At 38.6% G+C, this 26,090-nt stretch overlaps 1 protein-coding gene across 2 annotated transcripts in view; it reads left to right on the top strand.

Annotated features, from left to right (window-relative positions):
- The window catches only part of LOC139730563 (coatomer subunit zeta-1-like), a 112,489-nt gene extending 88,662 nt beyond the window's left edge, over positions 1–23,827 (top strand). The window contains exons 5-8 of one of the 2 annotated variants that reach the window (XM_071641414.1): positions 3,219–3,296; positions 5,772–5,862; positions 10,913–10,933; positions 23,637–23,827. In XM_071641414.1, coding sequence (XP_071497515.1) covers positions 3,219–3,296; positions 5,772–5,862; positions 10,913–10,933; positions 23,637–23,684 — 238 coding nt within the window. In that variant the 3' untranslated portion in view covers positions 23,685–23,827. The remainder of the gene's footprint in view (positions 1–3,218; positions 3,297–5,771; positions 5,863–10,912; positions 10,934–23,636) is intronic. The other variant, XM_071641415.1, reaches the window with a different exon arrangement.
- The last annotated feature ends 2,263 nt before the right edge of the window (positions 23,828–26,090 follow it).

Consider the following 26,090-nt stretch of genomic DNA (forward strand, 5'->3'; position numbering starts at 1 on the left):
TAGATTTAAAAAAAAAAAATCAAACCTTGGGATGAGTATCCGTGGCAACATGTTTCGAATTCCCCAATCCCGTTGGGGTGGCAATATTTAGTCACAGAGTCAATTGCACAGATCCTGTTTTCTGTGGGAAGAGAGGGGGATCCCTCGCCCAAATAAAGGCGCTGATTGACCTGCCCAGGCCATCCCGATTCCAGTCGTGTCTTCTTCCCCTTTTTGTCGTTGTCGTTTTGTCTCCCTGGCAGTTCTTCTTCTTCCCCGCGGCCGTCCCTGGCATTGTTATTTCATGGAGACTCGTCACCGCTCGCCGGCAATTAGGCTGTAATGTTTTTTTGTGATGTCACCATCGCAGAGCTCCCTCCCCACCTGCCCTGACATTTTGTGGCCCATCTTCAATATATTTTTTTTTCTTCTGTCAGCAGGAAGGATAAATGGGATGATAGTGATCTGTATCATCAGTTGTCATCCTTGGAACATGAGTGCCTCATCCTCCCTCCCCTTCCCCTCCCCCTCCCCACTCCCCGAGGACCCCACTGAATGTTGTCTTTCCATGGTCAAGGTTCCGTTCATGGGTTGTTGAACTGTTCGGTGATTAACTCAAAGGCTGCGTGCATGTGACAGGCAGAGTAAATCCTTGCCAAAGTAAACTTGGTGATTAAAGGGGCTTTCGCACTAGGCCTGCATGCAGTTGCGTGGTACCTGTACTGTGTACCGACTAAGCCAAGACCTGCCAATCATTTTGAATTTGGAGGAAAGAATCTGAATTTTGATCATTCCCAGCTCTTGTTTCAAAAGGAGTTTTCTATTTATCTACACACTCCTATGGAAACTGCACTTTCTTTCCTATTTTTGAGTCAATTCATCCTTATTTTTCAGTCAGAAAGGTTGGTAGGTCTGCACTTTATATGTTTTAATGATGCTCAATGAAGCATTACCATGACAACACGTTTACTGTTTGTGGGTATACTGAGTCTCTTTGAATTAGGAAATAATTTTGGAAAATTATGAATTGGGAGATCACTTTTGTCTTGGCCATTATCGCAGGATATGAATGTTTGGGGGGAAATTATGTAATGGCACATGACATTTAAAGGGGAAGGCTAGTAACTGATCAGTGGGAATCAGTGGAAATGCTGGGAGATGATTGTTCCAATCCTTATGGGATTCATTCAAGAGTTCATTGTATATCTATTGTTGTGTGAAAATGATTTGCTTCAAAACGGTCTCATATTCAAGTAATGTGCAGATTAATACTCCGTCACTGACCAGGGACGCTAACCTGGAGGCATTAAACTGCACATTACTTGAATATGAGACCATTCTGAAGCAAATCATTTTCACACAACAATAGGTATACAGTGAACTCTTGAATGAATCCCATAAGGATTGGAACAATCATCTCCCAGCATTTCCACTGATTCCCACTGATCAGTTACTAGCCTTCCCCTTTAATCCTTTGTGTGCCCGGGCACTGAGCTGAACTAACCATATCAAGCTTTTTCATCAGCATTCAGGAGTCGATCCAAACTTGAGAAAGTTGTAGATTAGCAAGCCTACTCAGGTGTAGCAATGTGCCTCAATCCGAGAGAAAGGCCATGGTGTCATTTGTTGCAAAGTATGCATTTTTTGTTTTATACTATTATGCATTCATTTGCATTTACAATTATAGTTCTAGTCCTTCTAGTGTGTATGTTTCTTTACTTTTTGCTTGTATACTTTATACTACATGTATGTATTGCCTTTTGTTCAATGGAAATAAAGGAATTGAATTGAATTGAACAGACACAATTGGGATTAGGGGCATGAAGTAATCTCTATTCATTGACAATTAGTTTCCAAACATTGGTGCCAATCGATGTACAAAGCACAGTGAGGTTAACTCGTTGAGGAGTCCCGAGTATACATGGGCAGGTGTCTATGGGAAATGCGTGTTGTAGCAAAATCAACTCATCCTCAATGGGTTAACAGGGCAGCCCATAGGACAGAAGACACTCTGCAGTAGTGTGAAGAACATACTGCAGTCCATGAAAGCAGTGAAGAGTTATTCAATGCTGCCCTCTATTGACAAAGTGGTGTCAGTCACAGCACCCTCAGTGCTCTGTCTAAAACTTTTCATTATTCCTCTAATATCTACTGTGAGTTTTCAGGTTGATGTCTATATATGCTATTTCACAATTCATTAACACAACAGAAAGAAGCTTGCATTCTTTTTAAGAATTATAATCAATTGAGGAATGAAGAGGAAATCAAGAGAGATTCTGTCCATAAGTGTTTGTGTGTGTATGTTTGGATGTATGACCATGCAAATCAGCTTTTATTATCCCCAATGTGGGGGCCTATGGGCAGTTTAATACATATCTCCAGATAGTAATGACTGCAAAGTCAAGTCTAAAGCCGATTTTTATAATCTCCACTCTGAAAGATGTTGGAGGCATTATGTTTTGGGGTTGTCTGTATGTCTGTCTGTCATCTCATTAATGTGATTTAAGAAGAAATGCTTTATGTATTGTCTTGCAATTGCATTTATGTTTCAAATTAAGTAAATGAAGTGAAATGAAATAATGTAATGGTCAAGGTCAAAAGTCAAGGTCAAATGTCACCACTTTGTCAGAGAAGTCATTGCAAGTCATTACTTTAGCTAGAACCCCCAGTGATGTCTTTGATGGACAAAATAACAACTAAGCTGAAAAATCATTTGCTTATACAAATGTAAAGTAGTTCAAGGTCAAAGGCCACTATACATTGGTGAAAAATGTCATTTTCAAGCCATAAATTCAGCTTGGAATGTCTATTGGTAATATGATCATGTAAGATATTCCAATAATGGGTTATGTGAATGACAAAGATTTAATGTCAAAGATTAAGGTCAAAGCTCACTGAAATGTTGCAAAAATTTCATTTCTGGCAACAATATGTCTACTAGATGTACGTGTTAGAAATAGATACAACAATATTTCCTCTGTGTGGAGAGGGGTGAAGGTTAGCCCATGGCTTGTGGTCAAGATCAATTAATTTTCTCAAAATATAGATGAAGGGTCATGTTCATGTTGCAGATATAGTAATTATGTGAAAAATGGAAGCATCACTTAAAATGTGTAGCAGTCAAAATATTCTAGTTTTTCTCATAATTATGTGACATTATCTGAAAATTTGATATTTCATTTTTAGTGGTTTTCTGCACCTCTCATGTGTGGTTCTGTTCTGTTTTGTCATTCATGCAGGAAAAATGTGGAAAAGAAGGCTCTTTTTGACCATTTGGACTCTATCATTCTTGCCCTAGATGAGATCATAGATGAAGGGTGAGTGTTTTTCAGCTGTATAATACATTATGTAGTTCATACTAGTGACGAGTGAGAAACACATTAATCAGTGTATGTTTGGTGACTACCTTGTTTACTGTGAAATATTGCATTGCAGTGTTCCTTTATGTGCTACCACAATTACTGTAGATGCTGGATTTTTCTACTTTGCTTCTTTTTTTGTTTCAGCGACTGAATGAAGTAGAGAGAGAAAGAAAAATATTTTTCTTGACATACAGGAGTAGCAATTACAGGTGATTGTTGTTGGTTTTTTTTTGACCTGGTAATTTTGATACATTTGGAAAAAAAATCTGCATGAGTTCTCCTTGTATTGATCTGCATCTTGTTGACAATTTTAATTTAGAACTGATGAATGTGGGAACCTTTGGTACTTGTTTTTTTTAATATCTATTTTCCAAAAAATTACCCCTACCTATGTACCTGTACATTGTTAAAGATATGAATGTGCATCGTTGAATAATCTTTTGAAAGAAATGGTTTGATGAAAGTAATGCATACCTTGCCAATAATGTCACAATCTTATGATGCAGATTACCATTTTGCATGGCCCATACAACCCCGATTCTTGCAGACGTACAAGGTCACAGAACTGTGCTCATTTCCTACAATTTTTCCATCGCCAGCTGCTTCCATATTCATTCCATTTGCAATATATTTCTCTTTAACAGTATATCTTTATGATCTATTTTCTGTGATATATTAACAAAGAAAACAACAACATCAACAGCTTCAAAACAGGAGTGGGAAATAGACAAATATAGATTGTCAAGCAATGTTTCACTCTATTCTAATGAAAAGAAGGACTATTGGAATCAAGTTATTAACATGATACAGATTTAATATGAAGACAATGGAAGTAGATTTTTTTTTTTCCAGTGAGATGTTTCAACTATGGAAACCAATATCCTTTAGCTCCACAGCCTGCAGCCTTTCACTAACAACAACAACAAAGAAAAAAAGAAGAATTCATCCTTCTATTTGCAAACATTTAATCTGTCATTGTGGAGTAAATTTCTCTTGATGTGAATCTATATTCATATCAGAGACTTAATGGAAGATATTAAAATTTAGCAGGGCCTCATAACAGCATACCTTGTTCAGAGAATGGTTAGTGAGCAAGCTGGTTCCCCGCATCATATCCTGTTATATGAATGGGACTGGTTTGAGCGATGGCAGTTAATGACCTTCCTATGTCTTACGTATTTCCGATTAACCCTTTTTAGGGGAAAACAAAGCAAGGTTTTTTGAATTTGGCAAGAGAAGGCTTTGTTGTGACCTTTTGTAGAAAGCAGACAAGCTTAATTATGAGCATTCCTGCAGTCATATAATTGTTCGTTATCTAACTGGATGTTCGCCCTTGATCGTGTGTGCCAGATGCAATATCTGGTTACCATTGTTCAGCTAGCCGATGTATTGTTGTAAGGTTGTTGATGTTGTCTTGTCTTTTGTCTTCACCACATCATTATATGCTGAAAGATCATTAGCTGTACTGGCAATGACAGATGAGGCTGTTAGTATGGATTTTTTTTTTTTTTTTGTATATCAGATAAAAGAATACGTAGAAAATGCAAGGTTTTTCTGACTTATTACTTGACGTAGCAAATGTCAAGACCCTGATATGTAAGATATGACTGTGCTACAATATTTTGTATCACTCGACTGAGGGCATATATCAATTTTGAGAGCATTACATTGTCTGTGAAGGTTTTTTTTTTTTTTCCAATTGCTTGTTTGTGTGTGCAATCAGAAGTCATACCCCAACAAGGAAACATTTACATACTGTAAAATCATAAACATTTGCAGAGAGCCGATGTCCTTTTTTTGTGGCATGAAACTTCTGTGAATTGCCGACCATGAAAAAAATATAATATATGAGTATACTACATTTACTGATAATGCAGCGATTTGTTGGTCATACACTGCTGGTCAATATAATACACACAACAAAATTTAATGCACACTACCTATTCACACACATAGTTAAAAAGATTAAAATAAAAAAATAAAACAAAACAAAGGCGTATTGATAGTTTGAGTACCAGTAGGTGACTTTGGAAGCATTCAGCATGACCTGAACTGTACTGTGCATATATGTGCATGCATACTAGTATGTATCAACTGGATCAATTCCATTACGTGGAAGGGGTAAACTGTTCATTTCTCCTGAGCATACCTGAAACATGTACTTGAAATAATGTACTACGCACTTCTACCCAGCACGAACTTCGCCACTGCAATAGTGTGGACCAAAACTTTTACATTCATTTCACTTTTTTGAATCTTGGCTCCATATAAAATTCAGGAAAGTTTTATGCATGCAAAAAATTTCTGGTTGTACATTATGATGTGAAGATGACAAATCAAACTCGCGATGGAGATTTTACACCAGAACCAATGGACAAATGCCTTTGATTCTGCAGGCAAAACTCATGCCGTACTGTTCTCCTTTCGTAGGATCATCTTGGAGGCGGATCCCAGTTCTGTGGTGCAGAAGGTGGCCTTGAGAGGGGATGATGTACCACTCAGTGAACAGACCATGACACAGGTAGAGCTAAGGGTTCATTTTATATACATCCATCCTTTCCCACTGTCACGTTATTGGTCCACACTCTCACCAGCAAGATTTATCTTTGCATGGACCAAGGAATGCATTTAAGTTGTCGATTTCCACACCATCAATTTGATATGCAGATATCGATTCATCATCATTTTTTTTTTCGTGAGTAAGCAATGTTTTGTGTTGTAGAGAAATGGAAAAACAAAAAGGACTATAAAGAAATTAAATTCGCTGCATCAGAAAATGACACAATATCAGCATGTCACCATAGCAAACATGTAACAAATACATTTAATTTTGATTCCTTTTCTCTGTATTCTACAAGTGAACATCCATATAAAAATCAAAACCGAGTCTCTTTTTAAAGGGAATTGGTGATATGACTCTTTAAATGCCATCATGAAAGTTGTATCACCAGCTATCTGGAAACATGTTTCTGTGCATGACTTTCAAGATTGAATAAGTTGAGGGGCTTTTCTGTTCAGATATATATTCAAAATATTACTGTGATGAATTGAGTTTGATTTTGATTAAAAGTTCACCGACAATCTTGCATGCATGTACGCAATTTCATGTGCCCATTTGAATGCAAATGTACAATATTCCTTTGTTGGTTCTGTTGACTACTGTATATAGGCCACATTTATTTTGCAGGGTTTTTATTTCACAAATTTCATGAATTGGATGATATTTGCAAATCTAACAACAGACAAAGATATTAACTGTGATGCTGATATAAATGGGACATGCACCTGTACATTTCTCCATTTATAACTGAACTCGACGATCGTGAATCCATCTACTTGCAAGATTTGCGGGAAGTCCCGATTTGCTAAAAAAGATATGGACTTACTAAATATGTGGCTTATACAGAATCCTATTATTAGCAGAATTGTTACATCGTGAAACAAACAATCCTTCAAATATACAAGACATCCAATTAACATTTCAGTATGCACACACACACACACACACACACACACACACACACACTCTCTCTCTGAAACGTGCACAAATACACTAACAACTCGCACACTCTTCACCAAAAGAAGAAAGGGACGGTGAAGACACCATCTTTCTTTATGTTTTGCCTTTTATATCATCACTTCTACTTCCAATGTAATATATTTCTGTATGATAAAGACATACTTGTAAAAGACTACTGAGTAAATATTATCATGATCTCCTATCAACATTCTCAATTTGTATCAGTACAGTTGTAGGAAATTTAGCCAACACCCCAAAATATGCACTTTGAGGAGTGCATTAAAAAAAGATCATAAACATATATGAGCTGGCATGCAGTCTCCAATTTGCCGTGTTTATTGACCAGTTGGATTATGCACGATGCAGCAGCAATCTGTTTCTGTGTTTATTTATTATTTGGTATATTGAAGTGACTTTGCATGCTTTGATGATATTGTCACAAAAAGAGTGTCTAAAACAGTTTTGAAATTCTTCACTATGCATCCAGATTTCAGCTGTATGTGATTGGCAAATTCATTCAGATAACGATATCATATAGTTTCTAAGAATATTGCACATGCCGTCAAGGGTCACACCCAAATATTTTCGTTTATTCCTCTCTTTAACAATCATTCCTTATGAAATATTCTTTTTATTCATATTCATGATGAATTATGTTATATGCTTTCAAATAGCTTGTTATCTCCCAACATAGTCTGCATGAATGATGGCATCTTTGTGGTCAGAAAACATTAAAAAGTGCTTATCAAGTCTGGAGATATTTTTTTTTTTAAACTTTAGGAAGAGTATAGGAGCTAACATTGCACACACAACACGTTTGCTGCATTGTCTTGGAGACAGTTAATTTATGACATAGATCTCAGACCTAAGATCTCTGTCCACAGTACTACAGTATAGATAGTGTAGATTTGTATTAAAGCCTTTTGTCATATAATTTCAGGCTTGTGAAATCGTGGGATATCCTTTCCTGAATTTGGAAGGTCTGTCAAAGAAAAGAAAAAGGCCTATTGTTAAAAGAAAAGAAAAAAACAATTGTTGCAAACCCCACCACCACCATCACCTCAATTTATAACATCAGACAATCCTACCAAGAAATGGAGGCTCACTTTATTTATGTGTGTGTTTGTGAGTGTGGATACAACTTCCATGTACCACTGTGTGAAAGTGTCTTGAAATGAGGTTTGGAAATCAGCATCTTGAAAACGAATTAACTTTTCCACAGTGGATGCAAACCCTAATGTTACTTGTGAGGGTAGCTTGAATTTTTGTTCTAAAAAAACAAACAAACAAACAAACACAACTACATTAATACTTTAAGTAAGTTAAATAGATAAATATATAAATAAACTAATAAGGAGATAGAAATATGAATATGAATGAGAATCAGTCAATAAATAAATGACAAGAAAAAATCCGTCTATTTGTTTCAGTGCATATGAATTCTATGTTTCCTATCCTCACTTAGCTCTCTTTATTAATATTGCCATTGATTTTTTTTTGATAATTTTGACTCACTCAGTTGGTATTCAATTCAAGGAAAGAAAAAAAAAACAACAATAATAAATTAAAAGCTCATTGCATGAGAGAAAAGATTCTGTTTATCACTTGATAATGAAAAGAAAGCCCAATATGCAAACTAAAAAATGTATCTGCCGTAACACCAGGATTCAACATCCAATATGTTTGGGGGCTGTCATGAAAACAAATGGGATGCATGTTCACAACTTGTGTGCTGTGATCTTTAATTTTGATATGTAATTTTTTTCTTTCACGTTCATAGATAGCACCATTTTTCCTTTCGACTCTTCTTTTCATTGAAGTATTATAACATTGAGAGTTGGACATTAATATTTCAGACATGCACGTGCTGGTGGGGACATTAACATAGATAGTAAATATCTTATGACCTGTAACTTTAACTTGTAAGTTTTGCTCACCATCTTACACTGTCTTCCTTGTAGCAACATATTTTCTTTATACATAGAATAAAAAAGAGATCAAAATATCCTACACCTTTTGTAATTTGAGATGACACATACCACACATTTGCCAATTAATGTTGTATTTGAGATGTTATCATTTAGTAACTACACATAGTTGTATATACATATATACTAGTAGAGAATATAAACATATACTATTCATTCTGACAAGACAGCATTTACTTCAAAATGTCTACAATTCTACACCCATACTTTGTTATTCTCCAACATTGTTAGCACATCAAAATTATGGAATAAAGAAATAAATAAGTATATATATATATATATATATATATATATATATATATATATCCTTTTTGATATCTCTATTAAAATACTGAGATGCTCCCACAGTGTATGTGTATCATGCATCGTGCAGTACAGTTATTTGAGGAGTTAGGAGCACTAGTACTAGCTATGATAAAACATAGATGTATAGACAAATCAGGAGTGGATTATCTCCTCAAAATTGATGGTCTTGTTATTTTGGAAGAAAAAAAAAAGCCCTGATGCAGTCATCATAACAAATGCAGAACTGCTCATTTATTTATTTTTTTTTTACCATGTTTAATAGATTTAATTTTGTTATGCATGTTTTTTCTTCATCAGAAAAAAAGAACAAAATATGCAGTGTTGAAATCTATTTAGCTTAAACTGTTATTTACCATACTTTATATAGCTAATCTTCCGCAGTTTGAACCAAAATGTATTATGTGTACAGCCCATGTTCTTAAGCCCTCATATTGTTTGTTTTTTGGTGTGCATAAGTGAGCTTTTTTGGTCTGCAGAATTTGGTAACCATGCAAGTGCTGAAGATTCATTTTGCACTGTTCTACCTTTTCATGGGTTTGCTTAAATAGTTCTAGAGTCTACTCTTCCCTTTCTGTTTTCTGCTATATTTGTCCTGGGGTTCCTGCTCTGCATTCCTACTTATAGAAAAATATATAAAAATAAGGAGTCTAATATAGTGCAGAAATATGTGATGTTTATGGTAGACAATGTTTAATATCATTTCATGCTCTATTTACTAATATTTACATAAGTTAGTAAGATCAGAGTTCCTCTGATGAAGCAAATGTTTCAATCCTTTTTTTTTTTTGCTATTCTGCCTGCCAAATTGTAGATTACCTACTTGCAGTGATTTTTTTAACTCACACATTATAGCTTGTAAGCACTGCAACATGAATCCAAAGCATTTCAAAGCACAAACGTACTTGTCTGTATCATATGAAATAAAGGGGCGGCTTTACTGTAAAAAAAAAAAGTTGACACATTTATATACATTTTATCTATTCTTTCTAGTATGCACTAAAAAGAAGAGAGAGAGAGAGAGATAGAAAAAAAAGAGAAACCCTGGAAATATTCTCACCTGTTGAGTGTTCAAAGATTAAAAAGAGATTGACTTCCCTGAACAAAACTCTCCTTGGATGATGGAATTTAAAATGTAGAATTTTGATTTATAAACACAAGTTCATTGTAAAAATTCATATCGATAATAACTTGATTATACACATACATGAAAATGTATATTATTTGATTAATTTGAAAGCATATCACTTTCTTTGGAATTGTCTGACTCTTCACAAACTTCAGCATGGAAAGCTAGAAGCTTCCAGTACTGGAAAGAAGACCATCAGGGAAAACGAGACTATCAAGGAATAATCCAGTGCCGATATTGTCTTTATCTTGCATTTTTTTTTATGCCTTCACCTTCAACCCCCCCCCCCCCGCCCCCCGGTGTCATATGAAATGCATTATTTTCCAGATCCATAATTGCAGTGAGATTTGCTCTACGTTTCTTTCTTTTGCTTTTCTCATAGCTTTCCCTTCCTTTCCTTTTTGAGAGACACTTAGTAGGAGGAGAAAAATTTTGTGTTTTAAGGCAAAACAAAATATAAGATATTGACATTCATAAAATTTTTGGAGAGAGTCACTGGCAGGCTGTGGAAATTGTGAAGTTGACTCATGACATTTTAATTGCGTAATGCGTGAATTGGCCATATTTAATTTTTGTTATCAAAACCCCTCGTTTTGTTTGCCTTGCACACCCCTCCCCCTCGATGGTGTAGGTCATCAGCAGCAAGTTGGATGTAAGTTGACCAGCCTAAAGTCGTTTCAGTTTGCCTGCTCTATTTTTGTGCAGGGGTATTTGATCATTTCAAGCAATTTTATGCTTTCTTGATTTCCTGCTTTACTCGTAATGCACTCCCTCTGCACCTGATTTTATTTAGCCTGTAGATTTGCATCTTGAATATGCTATTAATGATTTGCATGTTCACCAGTAACAGCTTTCTCACATTTCATTCTGGTTTCAATTCTCATCATTATTTTTCATTGTTTCAAAGAATACTGTCATTAACTTGAATGCTTCAGTTGTGTCTTCCTAATTGAGAAAAAAAAAAGTTACATTGCACGATCTAACACTGCATTCAAAAAAATGGTTTGTCACTGATAGACAGTAAATGTGCAAGAATGATGCAGTATCACATAGATGTTGCCTGTTCTGAGGTGTAATATAATACCTGACACCCCTGTTGGAGTTATATTTCCCCAAGAGATTATATTTTTCCCTTAGTGCATAGAAGTAAGGTAAAATATAACTCCAAAGGGACTGTACCCATGTCAAGCATTATATTACAACAATAGACAGGGCAATATTTGTTATATTCTATGGTCTGCTTTATATCATTTCATTATAGCCCCTTCAGGAGCCTGTAGTCAAATTCTGCAATTATGTTACCTGATGTGATGTCACTGTAGGCAATACCACAATTTTGATCCTGGCTGCATTCGTCATGTGATCGCCTTGTGATCAATCACTGAACAAGATTTATGTAGATCATTTTTTTAAAAGTTTCACTATTAGTTGTACTTTATCCCCTCATGCTACTGGCCACCATTCTACTGTTTTTGTTCCAGAAACTTTCCCCTTCGCTTCTCATCAAATGAAAATGCCTGTAGTGCCAGGTTAGAACTAGACAGTTCTTTGTTTTACAGAATACACAAACCTACCATCTTCTGTCTATTAAGGTAATAGCACTTTCTCTTCTATAATGGGCTTCCTATCTGTTCCTTTGGTGAAACATCATGTTCCCTTGCATTTTGCAATTTAATCATACTGCATACATGTCATCTTGGTAACAAATCTAAACCACTTCGGACATTTTGTATCAAATGTTATAGACACACATAGCAGCTACAGGTCAGGTCTCAACATGCCATGTCTTTCTGTCGGCTGTCAAGGGGTTAACTTGATTGTCTTTCATTTGATTCCAGATCAAGCATGACCACAGAGTATTTTACTTTTGTAGTTGATCTGTCAGCCACTCTTGCATCATTCAAATGTCGTTCTCTTCAAATGTGATAAAGTGTGTGCTCAATAGATGTACTGTATTGAGACAGATTTTAGCACTAGTCAGTTTTATGTGCCTGGTAGAGTACGAAGACGTCGGCATGCTTTTTATTTTGCCAGGTGCCAATATGTAAGTCGTGATCTTGAAGATTTGTTTGGTTAAATTCAAGAAAGTGTAGTATCTACATCGTATATGTTTGTGTAATTGCTCTAGTATTGGATCACATAAAAATGTACTGACATTTTCACATCTCAAAATATTCCTTGTTTTTTGATGCGTAGTATTTTCACCTTTTCATGTTTTCTTTTTTACCCACGCCGATGAAAATCGGCAGGGGGTTATGTAAAGGGTTCCGTATGTTTGTTTGTTTGTTTGTTTGTTTGTTTGTTTGTTTGTTTGTTTTTTTGTTTGTTTGTTTGTTTGTTTGTTTGTGTACAAGATAACAAGAGAACGGGTAAACGGATTTGCACGAAATGTTCAGGGAATGTTTGGATAATGACAGGAAAGAATCGATTAGATTTTGGTGATAATCGGTTGACCCTTGCAAATTCTGTGTGACCTTGAAGTTTTGACCCCATGGTATAGTGACCATTCCGAAAATTTCCCGTTTCTCACTTTGCGATTTTCCGCTACCATACGAAGACATAAACTCCCCAACGATCCGACTTCGCTGCTCAAATGTTCGTAAGAATTCCGAAATTTACGTTTAGGCCTATTTGAGGGACTATGTCCTTCTAGATTTATGAAAGTTCGTTCTCCGTCATCACAAACTGGCCCGTATTTTGATGATTTTTCAAATTAACATTGATTGTTTTTTTCGTTGGAGGAGCATTTTGCTCGGTCGCAGTCACACTGCACGATATGCGTGCTCAATGTCAATGCGTGTGCAAGGCCGCTGAAAATGCATCGCGCTCTACACTGTTGGTGCAAAATTGCACCGGGGACGTTGCGGCGCTCGTTGGTGGCCGAATACTGGTGCAGTAGACATTTGCATTCAACCCTTGCATTGAATAATTCCCGTATACACTAATCATAGGGGTAATTGCCTAGGGGGTACGTAAATTTTGTTTTTCTTTTTTGCTTTTGTGGATACCATCAAAGATCGTACACTCATACGACCTTTGATATTTGATGATTTTTCAAATTAACATTGATTGTTTTTTTCGTTGGAGGAGCATTTTGCTCGGTCGCAGTCACACTGCACGATATGCGTGCTCAATGTCAATGCGTGTGCAAGGCCGCTGAAAATGCATCGCGCTCTACACTGTTGGTGCAAAATTGCACCGGGGACGTTGCGGCGCTCGTTGGTGGCCGAATACTGGTGCAGTAGACATTTGCATTCAACCCTTGCATTGAATAATTCCCGTAGACACTAATCATAGGGGTAATTGCCTAGGGGGTACGTAAATTTTGTTTTTCTTTTTTGCTTTTGTGGATACCATCAAAGATCGTACACTCATACGACCTTTGATATCATCACACTCTCGGCTTGCTATAATCAAAATATCCCGCAAGAAAACGGCGTATTTCTCGATTTTTAGCGCTTTTTCCGCGACCCGTCGCGTAGACAATACTCTTAGAACTGGACTTAATTCGCGCGCGCTTGGAAAAGTTCCGATTCTGCACTTTTGACGGTGGAATTTGGGATTTTCGATGGATTTTTGGAGGAGACTTGAGGACTTTCCTGTACGTGAATGAGTGTTAATACCGTATGTGTAATGATGTGATTTGCGTGTGATGTGACTGTAGAACCAAAGATCGTACACTTCAGTGTACGATCTTTGGTAGAACTCACTGGCTGGTGATAAAGCACACTGGCAATTAAGTGGCCGAATTCTGGTAGATGACCGAATGCACATTATGTTTACCCCGACTTTGTACTTATAGGCGTGGGTCTGCCGCCTTTGACGGCCCCTCTCTAGTTGTGTCTGTGACAAGCTCTATAAAGTTCTCTAGTGTAAAGTTCTTTGAGTAAGAGGGTGATCTATAACTAAAATCCTCATCATAGTTACAGGGATGTCATTGTTCAGGTTAAAGCCTGAACGCAGGTCTAACTTGTTTTTCAGGCCATAGAAAACATTTTTTTTTTGGATTAAAACAAAATGGCTCATTCTAGTTGACTTTTTTTCTCAGGCTTTCATATCAATTCTAAGTGGCATCCATGTAGTTAAAAACAAACACAATCTCTATCACCAAAAGGGCCTTGTGTAAAAGTAACATTCCACACTAGACTTAAATATCAGACAAGGATGATGCCTAATGGTGTGCCTACAAATCTGTATTTCGGCACAAGTGTGATGTTCAAAATCCATCAGACAGAGCAGCATACTAATGCAGTTAGATACTGCTTTCTTCCTTACATCAAAGAAGAGTAGAAAAAAAATAGTTGAGTGCTGAAATTGATTTGATATGATTTTAGTTCACTGAATGTAATTTTGATGTTTCAGAACGTTTTAAATAGTCCCTTCACAACTCTGTAGGTACAGGTACCTGTTGAAACTCTATCATACAGTCTTTAACACTTTTTATGCCTCCGCCACGAAGTGGTGCCGGAGGCATTATGTTTTCGGGTTGTCCGTCCGTCCGTACGTACATACGTACGTACGTCCGTCCGTACATCCGTCCGCTTTCGTTTACGTGATAACTTGAGTAATATTTGCTGGAATTTTACCAAACTTGGTCCAAGTATGAAGTATGATGGGGCAATGATTTGATTAGATTTTAGGTGAAATCGGCTGAAGGTCAAAGGTCAAGGTCAAATCATGAAATTGTATCCGTTTACGCGATAACTCAAGACTGGATGGAGCAAATTTCACCAAACTTTGTTGGAGGATGATGTATGATAGGACAATTACTTGATTAGTTTTTCAGTGAAATCGGACAGAGGTCAAAGGTCAAAGGTCAAGGTCAAATCCTAAAATTTATCTGTTTACGTGATAACTCAAAACTGGATGAAGCAGCTTTCACCAAACTTAGTCCAAGGATGATGTATGATGGGACAATTAGTTGAGTAGATTTTAGTGACATTGACAAGAGGTCAAAGGTCAAAAGGTCAAGGTCAAATGCTAAAAATGTTGCTACTGTAAAACATGATATATTCGCGGCCTTTTTTGCGGCATGAAATTTTCGCGAACTGGAACTGGTATTCAATGCATATAGTGTAGACGAGAACTTTCGCGTGCATTCTAATTTCGCGAATCTTCGGGCTCGCGAAATTCGCGAAATTAAAATGCACGCGAACATTTCTCGTTTTACAGTATTTCCCCCATATCTATGCGATGCCCGCAGTTATTTTCTTGAAACTTAGTGTAGACATGTACTACTACGTAAAGATTCTCCAGAGAGAGTTTCATGTCATAAGATCAAAGGTCAAAAGATCAAAGGTTAGGTGAAAATGTTGCAATATCACTTAACTCACAAATGGTTCAATGTATCTTCATGGAACTTGGTACATATGCATGTACTGACTGGCAGGGATTATCTAGGGAATTTAGAGGTCATGGGTCAATAGTCAGGGGGTCAAAGGTCAAAGTCAACTCCTCAAAATGTTACTATTTCCCTCATGTACTAGTATATATGCAATGATTGCATTATTAGTTTTAAAATTTAATATATGTACATGTATTACTTAATGGAGATTCTCTTGGAAATTTCCAGCCAGAAGGTCAAAGGTCAAAGGTAGAGGTTCAAAGGTCAGGTTTAAATGAAAAAAATATATATATTTTATACTGTAATTACACTCTTTCTTCATACCGTGAAAATTATACTCAATGCATAAACTTATAATAAGGTCGGTCAGAAGTCAAGTAAAAATTTTCAATTCCCCAAATATGTTTACCTGCACTCTTTAATAGACAATTATAGCAAACCCAATTCGTGGAAAGTGAACATTCAAGATATTTCTGACAAGCCTGTTTTTTCGATATTTTGCCAGTTACTAGTATGTGAAACTGTCATCACACATTGTGAAGACATTGTACTATACACCTATTGGGAGAATCATGCATTATGGCGGAGGCATCAGTTGCCGTAGCGACATTTCTAGTTTTTTTTTTGCAATAATGTGGCAGTTATGATGATTTCCATCATGGAGAATGTGTGAGGGAAATTGCATACACAGAACGATGTTGTCCAGTATCTCTCAGAAAAATATTTTTAAAAAGCTATAATTCTGACATTGATTATGCATTGGAACTCTCTGCGATGATATCTGCATTTCTCAGGTTGCCCCTTGAAAAAGTGTCTAGACAGTCACTACAGTGCTGTGTCAGAACGTGACTAAGGCAAGATGGGTGTCTAATCGTTTAGTGGCACATAATAAACGATGAGCTGACGATCATGCCTTAAATATTGAAGGCATGTAGCGTGACTTCATCGCTTGGACAGCATCATTGTCAATGTTTCAAACGTTTAAAGGAATTGCAACGAGAAACAAAACTGATAAAGATCAGAAGAAATTGAATATTAGAGCGAAGGGAATTGTCTCCTAAGACAGGTTATGAATATAATTTTCACGCCATGAAGAAATCACAAGTCAGAACTGACTGATTTTATTAGCAGATTTTTTTTTGCCCCGAGCATAGTATGTTTGGCAAGCCGGAAATAGTGACATCACTCTGTGAGCTCAAATCTCTACACAAGTGCAGCGCAGTCGGTCGTTACGCCTGTATAACTATGTGAGAGGTGTGATATCTGCACTGTGTTTCTTTGCTGCAGCTTTCTCTGGCAAACCATTAAAATGTCCAATTCTGACAATGATGTGCAATTAGACGGAGTTTGATGTTGAGGATTCATTTGATTAGGACAGTGATGGTAGTAACAGAGTCAGGGAGATAGAAGAAACTCATGACACTATCAGTTGTAGAAATACTTCTTATACTGTAAAAGTGGAAATTTTTGCACATTTCGAGTAACCAGAAGCTAGTGCGAAAATAAAAGTACATGAATTTTTTTGTATGACATATGTTCCAGTAGTTAATGTCCTGATTCCACGGAATTAAAAACACACGAAATTCATGTTACCTGGCTGAGCGTGAAAAATTACTCGCATGAAAATATCCACTTTTACAGTAGTCCCTCCCTCATAAAAATTAAAGACATATCCCAGAAAGAGAGTTACAGAGAAGTGCTGCATGAATTTGCCCACCAGTTGAGATGTCCCAGGTTATTGATTGATCTCTGTGACTGGAGTGTATTTGGAATTGAATGATGAACGCACGATGAGATTGTGAGGGACAGATCATATGTGACCTGTCCCCAGATTGCCATGTTCAAGAGCGTTACACCCTACAAAAACTGCGCAAATGGGCAAATAAGGTTATTGGGTGAGGAGAATATAAGAATTGAGATTTAATAACAATGTCAAAATGGTTTACAGTCCTCTCCAATATTTGAGGTCCACTATGTGTGATAGCTGGTGTGAAAATGTGGGGCCTTTTGCATAAAACTTTTTACCTGAGAAAAACTCAGGTTGATATTTAACAATTTTTTCCTGTGTTAAAGTCAGTGGCAGCATCATACTAACCTGAGTTTCGGTTTTTCTTGGATTAAATGTTTTCTATGTACATTGTACAGACCCCAGATTATCTCAAAAGGTGTAAAACTGTGCTTTTAAGAAGACCTAGGAAATGATTTCTTTTTCTTCACATTATGTTATGTCTAGCTGTCATTGAACTTTCTGCCATTGAAGCAGTGTGATTTTCCTGCTCTTGTTAAATGTGTGTGGTGTGTTTTATTGTTTGATTTTATTTTAATGTCTAACTTATGTAAGGAATTTCATCAGAAACCCATCACTTTCATTGGTCTGATAACCATATGTAACTATCATCAGAAATGTCCAGTAATTTTAACAATCCAAAAAATTATTGTGGCCATTTTACTTACCCTGCAGGTGTCTGTTGATTTTGCTGTTGATTGTAATAGTAAATGGTGTAATTAATGCTTGTGCTAGAAAATGAGTGATAACAAGTTATAACTGGCAGTGATGTAACAATTAGTGTGCAACATTGTGGTTATGAGATGTAACAATAATGAAGACATGTGGATGAAATGCAGCCTATCAATTATATACAATTTGGACTTTAACCCATTGAGGACGAGTCCCAAGTATACTTGGGCAAGCGTCTATGGGAAATGGTGTTGTAGCATAATGAAACCGACCTCAATGGGTTAAGGGTACTGCTGTATCATAATGTTAGAGAATTTGAAACTAACATCAATATACCTAACCTCAAGATATTATATATGTATGCATATCAACGTACAACACTGCAACCATGCAGAATATTCAAATAAAAATCATACAGCTGTGGTTATTATTACTCTTCATTCCTGGCTTTGCTTTCCTTGTCATGATTATGTAAATGAAGAATATTTACAGAAAAGAAAAACATGTATCTACAAAGTTCTGCTATCTGTCTTGCTGTTGAGTAGAAGTCCAATGCTTGGTTATCATGGGAAAATCTTGAGGTTTTTTCTGCCAGCCAATCTGTGTTGTCTCTCCCTAATCAAGTGACAGCATAGTAGCAAGTCCATTCTCGCTTGGCTCTGATTATATTTTGAAGAGGAACTAGTCCATCCCCAACTACTAGTCACTGCATGTTTCCCAAGCAATAACCCCTCTCCCTTCATCTCACCCTCTCCCTCATCGCTCCCCTTCCTCTCCATCCCTCCCCTCCTTTCCACCACTCTTCCTCATTACCAACAATCCCTTCTATCCCACCCACCCCTCCCTTTCCATCTTATCCCCCCTTCCATCTCACATCTCACACCTCCCTCAACTTCACCCTTCCCCTCCATCCCACCCTCCCCCTCCATCCCACCCTCCCCTCTTATTCCCATGCCTCCCCTCCATCTGACCCTTCCCCTCCATCCCACCCTCCCCTCCATCCCACCCTCCCCCCTTATTCCCACCCTCCCCTCCATCTTACCCTCCCCACCCATCCCACCCTTCCCTCCATTCCACCCTTCCCTCCATCCCACACTTCCCATCCATCCCACCCTCCCCCTCCATCTTACCCTCCCCCTCATCTTACCATCCCCTCCATCCCACCCTCTCCCTCCATCCCACCCTCCCCCTCCATCCCACCCTTCCCTCCATCCCACCTCCCCCTCCATCTTACCCTCCCCATCCATCCCACCTCCCCCTCCATCCCACCCCTCTCCTCCGTCCCACCCTCTCCCTCCATCCCACCCTCTCCTCCATCCCACTCTCTCCCTCCCATCCCACCCTTCCCTCCATCCCACCCTCCCCCTCCATCCCACCCTCCCCCTCCATCCCACCCTTCCCTCCATCCCACCCTTCCCTCTATCCCACCCTTCCCTCCATCCCACCCTTCCCTCCATCCCACCCTCCCCCTCCATCCCACCCTTCCCTCCATCTTACCCTCCCCTCCATCCCCACCCTCCCCTCCATCCCACCCTCTCCCTCCATCCCATCCTCCCCCTCCATCCCACCTTTCTCTCCATCTCACCCTTCCCTCCATCCCACCCTTCCCTCCATCCCACCCTCCCCCTCCATCTTACCCTCCCCCTCCATCCCACCCTCCCCTCCATCCCACCCTCCCCCTCCATCTTACCCTCCCCTCCATTCCACCCTCCCCCTCCATCCCACCCTCCCCTCCATCCCACCCTCCCCCTCCATCCCACCCTCCCCCCTCCATCCCACCCTCCCCCTCCATTCCACCCTCCCCCTCCATTCCACCCTCCCCTCGATCCCACCCTCCCCCTCCATCCCACCCTCCCCCTCCATCCCACCCTCCCCCTCCATCCCACCCTCCCCCTCCATCTTACCCTCCCCTCCATCCCACCCTCCCCCTCCATCTTACCCTCCCCCTCCATTCCACCCTCCCCCTCCATTCCACCCTCCCCTCCATCCCACCCTCCCCCTCCATCCCACCCTCCCCCTCCATCCCACCCTCCCCCTCCATTCCACCCTCCCCCTCCATCCCACCCTCCCCTCCATCCCACCCTCCCCTCCATCTTACCCTCCCCCTCCATCCCACCTTCCCCTCCATCCCACCCTCCCCCTCCATCTTACCCTCCCCTCCATCCCACCCCTCCCCTCCATTCCACCCCCCCTCCATCCCACCCTCCCCTCCATCCCACCCTCCCCCTCCATCCCACCCTCCCCCTCCATCCCACCCTCCCCCTCCATTCCACCCTCTCCCTCCATCCCACCCTTCCCTCCATACCACCCTCCCCCTCCATCCCACCCCTTAGCTTATGTTTGCCTGTGGTCCTGCCTTGCAACAGAAGAACTGTGCCTTTACCAACTGTTTTCTGACCCCCAGTTGCCCGAGGGTGATGACATTCTTTAAGAAATTCTCATGTAGATACTGAACATCTTTAAATTGATATCATTTTCAAAGATGGAATAACATCTCAATTGTAAGGCCAAATCTGAATATGGGATTTGAACTTTCAGTTTGACCATTTCTTGATTGATTTTGATGGGGGCGCTGCGGCATAGTGGATAAGACTCCCGACTCCCAATCGGAGGACCCGAGTTCGAATCCCGCCCAGTGCTTACGTCCTTGGACAAGATGCTTTTACCCACCATGTCCCTCTCGACCCAGGTGTATAAATGGGTACCTGGCAACGCTAGGGTAATAATAATTACAGAGCCCTCTGGTAGAGCAGTGGTAACACTGAAGAGGCTACCCTGGGTAAATAAGGCATTATTATCATTATTATTATTATTATTATTATTATTATTATCATCATCATTATTATTATTATCATCATTATTATTATTATTATTTAATTTTTCATGGTGACTCAGTATTAAGCATAGCTGCAGAATGTTGTCCAGACCTTGGCGTTATATCCTTGCACCAAAACGTTGATGAAAACAAACTTAGAACCAAAATGTCTATTCAGGATAATGAATAGAACAGAAGTATTTTTTAATGAATTCATGTAAATATATATATATATCCCTTTATACCTTAGATTTAAAGATTGTTTTTTTTTCTTTAAGCTAACAAAATATCCACAATTTTGACCTGTCTTTCATCCTCCATAGTGCCTTATCAGTGAGATTCACTTTGTCTAGTTAAGGGGTGTGCTGTGTACCTGTAGGGGAAAAAGTGTGCTACTGAGATACTGCTTAGTTCTGGGTTCCACTGTCTGTCTGGTTTGATGAAAAAGTATGCTGCACCAGTAAAATGCTAGAATGATATGCTGTACTGCTTGTCTAACCGGGTGCACGTCATGAGACTGACACCCATGAGTCATGCAGCTCACAAGTCATACAGCCCATGAGTTATACAGCTCACCAGTCATACAGCCCATTAGTTCGACACTAAGTTAACAAGGCCCACGAGACCAACACATTAAGCCCCGTGTTGTATACTGTCAAACTCGTGGGCTGTTTTTACCTAGTGTCGAACTCATGGGCTGTATGACTCGTGAGTTGTATGACTCATTGACCTGTTTTCAATGTTGAACTCGAGGGCTGTATAACTAGTGGGTGTCGGTCTAGTGGAATGACCCCGTCTAACCATCAAACTTTTCCTTAACAGCTTTGCCATTCTTGAGGGTTATGCATGACTCCTGCCAAGTCACATAAAGCAATGCATAACCTTCTGACCATCCTCACACTCACCTGTCCATGTCGTTGCCCTGAAGGGTGTCAGAGGCATAAAGTTTTGTACTAAAATCAACTTTTTAGACTGCATACAAGTTTATCTGTCTGCTAGGAAATATCTATGATCATCTGAGGAGAAAATGTTTTCTCTTATTATCTGTACACTTTTGTAATGATTATTTGTAAATATAGAAAGTACCAATTTTTGATGTTGGGTAAAACAAGACTTTCACAGATGACAATGTGGGAGATTATGTTTTAAAAAAAAGAAATTAAGAAAAGTATGTTTGTCATCATGTTAATTCTGTTTCTAAGACCTTGACAGAAATTCAGTTTTACACTTGTACTCTCCAATCAGTTGGAGCCAAACATAAATTTTGATTTTGTCTTCTTCATTTTCTCATGTTGGGTTGGTAAAGTGAGTAGACTTTTCTTGGATATGTGTATTTATTTATCTATTTTTTTTTTAAAGATAAATATACAGGGTAAGCACATTCACTTTCCTTGGACCTACTACACATGAACTAGAAACGAAACGAGGGTCTTTCTTTGATCCCATCATCACCGCCGCCACCTGATTATGTGCATCTTAATGAGTACATTCAGATGTTTGGACAAAATGACAATTGTGCAATCGTGCATCACACTGACGAAAGAATCGTTTCCCTCATTGCAGTCTTATTTTGCTGAGGTGCCTTTTCAGACTCAACTGCCTTTGTATAAACACCAATGAAAGGGAGCAGCAAACCCGAAACATGACAGTTTTCCTGTCACAAAATTTAAAATTACTGAAGTGTACACTTGTGGACAAGCATGTAACATGGCTTAACTAGAGAAGCACTCTGAGAGCGCAGACTTCCGCCAAGCATGAAGCTTATTTCCACCACTACACTGATCTTGTTCTTCCATAGAGATATCATACGTACACACAACGTCGGTGCTAAAAGTCGCCAGATTTCCAAATGTAGAAGCCTTTGTTATGTCATAAGCCTTCAGCTGCACGGTGCGCCTTGCCCCAGCAAAAACTAGAGCACGCACTTTAGTGCGTGCAGGCAAACCTCAAATACGTGCAGCCTGAACTCCCAAGTTCATTGACCCTATCTGCCAAAACATAAAAAATCCTTCATAAATTCCCCCAAAATTCTCGCATCATTACCAAAAGTTAATTGTTTGTTACTTGTGTCATTCTCAACCTTTCCTGCAAGTTTCATCCCAATCCATTCACTACTTTTTGAGTTATTTTGCACACGGACAAACGAACGAACTAACTAACGTACAAACCAACAGTAACGAAAACATAACCTCCTCCCTTGGCGGAGGTAATGATAGGACATACATGTCATCTACAGTTACTGTCCATGTTTACTCTGGAACAATTTGTGAAAAATGGGGGAAAGTAGATAACAAGTCACAACCAACCTGCCAAAATAATTGCTTTCTCTTGTAAAGTACTCGCATTTCGCAAGTGAAATTACTCGAGCTATAATTTCCCAATGTACAGTACAACTGCACATGCATTTTTCTTGATTTAAGAGAATTACTATCTTTTGCGCATGTAGTTTTTAAATTTCTCAAAGCGTCGTCGTGTTTTTATCCAGGCTGCCTGTTGGCGGTGATGATAAGATCAAAGCAGGAAAGCATGTTTAAAATGCTTTTGTGCCGCTTTTGACAGAAACAGGTGCACGAATTAATTAACGAGCGATGAATGTCCATGTGTAGTAGGTCCATGACTTTACTAACTGCTTTAAAATGGCGCCCTCTATATAATGTTAATAACTCAAAATGTGCCTTCATAGATCAATCTCTATTTCCTGTTTCCGTTCTTCCCCATTCCTATCTCTCTCTATCCAGGTTCTCCAGTCAGCGCGAGACCAGCTGAAGTGGTCACTACTCAAGTAGGGGTCAGCTGGCCAAACGTGATGTCTGGCAACGCATACATTAGCATTGTACAGATGCTTGTTTTTGTATCATGTACGATCAGGTTGAATAGAAAGAGAAAGGAACTGTACAAATGTAAATTTCAATGTTTATGTCAGTGTCTAGAGGAGTTTAATCACATATTAGAAGGGATCTTTTATGAGAATCCCCATATTTTATACTGCATTTACATCAAATCTTTGCTTCACTTTTCTTTCTTTGACTGCCCTTCTATCTGTCTCGAAGAGCGAAACCTTTGCAATGGAATTGGATTCTCATTGTTTGCCAATGAAGGGAACATACATCTTGTTAGTGTAATAATCATAGACTTTTTAATTAACAAACTGTGCATATGTTTATGTTTTGTGGTTTGTATGTTTGTTTGTTTTTGGTTAAAAAATAGTTTTGTCTAAACTTTCATGGATCCAGTGCCTGAAAATCAGTCATGAAATTCAGGTTATGGCACTTTATGATTTCCTCTGAAAACTTGCTAAATTAGAGTGTTAGTATTAAAACCCTGACTACACTGAACATTTAGTGTGAAAATGAAATAGATCAATTTCGAGTCAAATGGCATTTCCAGTAATTTCCTGTTGGTTTGATATATTACTTAAGGAGGTCGTAGCAAGTTCTGAAATGACCGGTCATCAGTAACTCTATGTTCTGCATGTGTACCTCCATGGCATATGTTTCATTCATAAGCCATTATGACTGCATTGAAAAAGGCTTTCAAATTTAAACATGTTTTTTTTTTTTTTTTTTTTTTTTTTTGGAAGTGCTTGATTCCAGTAGATTTCTCCCAGTTTGCCGTTGACCTCTTCTGAAATTATCTGAAAAGAACTAGGCTATTACGCTCTGAAAATGCTGAATCTTCTTTTAATGTTTTCCCAAGAACTGGTACTGGTCAGAAAAGTCTCTTTTCAGATCTTTTATTTTTTCTTCTTGTCACCGTTCAAGTGATTTCTTTCAGAATTAATGTTTCTCACCCGAAGAGGAAATTTACAGCCAGATATTAAGATTGTGAATGGAGCATAAAATGATTTTATATTCAAATGAAGTTTGATGTCATCCATCTATTGCCACTAGATTTGCAATTGTGATTACATGACAAATGTATTCATATCCCATTGACCCCTATTGATGTAGAAAAAGAAATAGATTGTGAGCTTTTTATTTGCATGGTGTAGAGTTTACCCTCTTTCTGACAATAATGTCTATATTATTCATATTCTTTACAGACCCCCATTTTGTTTGCATCATGTATTCATATTATGTGATTGATGGGATGTAGTCACAAGCCCCTTGTGTCTCACAGTAATATATCTGCAGTGCAAAGATGGCTCTATGAATCCCATGAAAGGTGATGACGATATTCATAGCTGTGGATTGAATGTGAAAGCAGAACTGCCGACATAGTTCCAACACCCCCTGACTCCCCCACCCCTCCCTGCCCATTCTTCGTAGTAGAGCCATTGGAATTTGAGCGATGATCACTTGTATCGATGCATTGGTAGCAAACAATGAGCCTTCCCTTGGCACCAAAACCCACACAACTTTGGCTTTTGGAGATTAATTCCATGCATATCTATTTTTATCTGATATTTTCTTTGATTGCTTGACCAGCATGGCACTCATATATACCTATTGGTCAGGCCAGCAACTCTACATCATCAACGTATCTCACCTGGGAAATTATTGATCGTGTTATTGAAGAGTGAAATGATGTAAAGGCGTAGATACAGTACGACACAAATCACTCTGAACTATTTCCTTTATGGGGCACGTCTTTTGTTCTATACAATATGCCCGGGTTACCGCGGTTTCATTCCTACGGGCAAGTTCATGCGAGACGAAAATTTGTAGTCGATTCCTTTCAAATGCTGGGTATCCAATTTGCTCTTGAAAGAAAAGTCATATTCTAGTCATGTTACATACTACAATGTAGGTGTGTGAGAGAAAGTGAACCGTCAGGTAGAAAGTGTCAATTTACAAAGATGGAAGGAGAATACAAACGTGTTTTGGTACGTCATTCAGCTGTCTATATTGTCTATTAGTTACCAGGATACATGTAGGTGAGGTCTTCACCTAGTTACCAACACCTCCCTCTGGCAACATCTGGTATCAGTTAGGGAACAAATGAAGGATATGCAGTGTAGTCCTTATTGTTGTTGTTGTTTTGTTGATGCTTTTATTCTCTTGTTAAGAGTCAACCTGAAGTTGACTTTTAATCACCATATGCTAGTACATTTTATTGAATAATTTTCTCACAATGCTTCCAATGTGTATTTTTTTTTTCTTTTGAATTGCCGGAATGAAAGATTAAAGGTAAAGCTTGTTTCCATTGTGACATGACAAGGCTAGACATAAATACAGGTTTTTTCATCAAAC

The sequence above is a fragment of the Diadema antillarum genome, unplaced genomic scaffold (genome assembly GCF_040938485.1).
Source record: "Diadema antillarum isolate AM-2024a unplaced genomic scaffold, OU_Dant_1.0 seq00000321_RagTag, whole genome shotgun sequence".
Lineage (NCBI taxonomy): Eukaryota > Metazoa > Echinodermata > Echinoidea > Diadematoida > Diadematidae > Diadema > Diadema antillarum.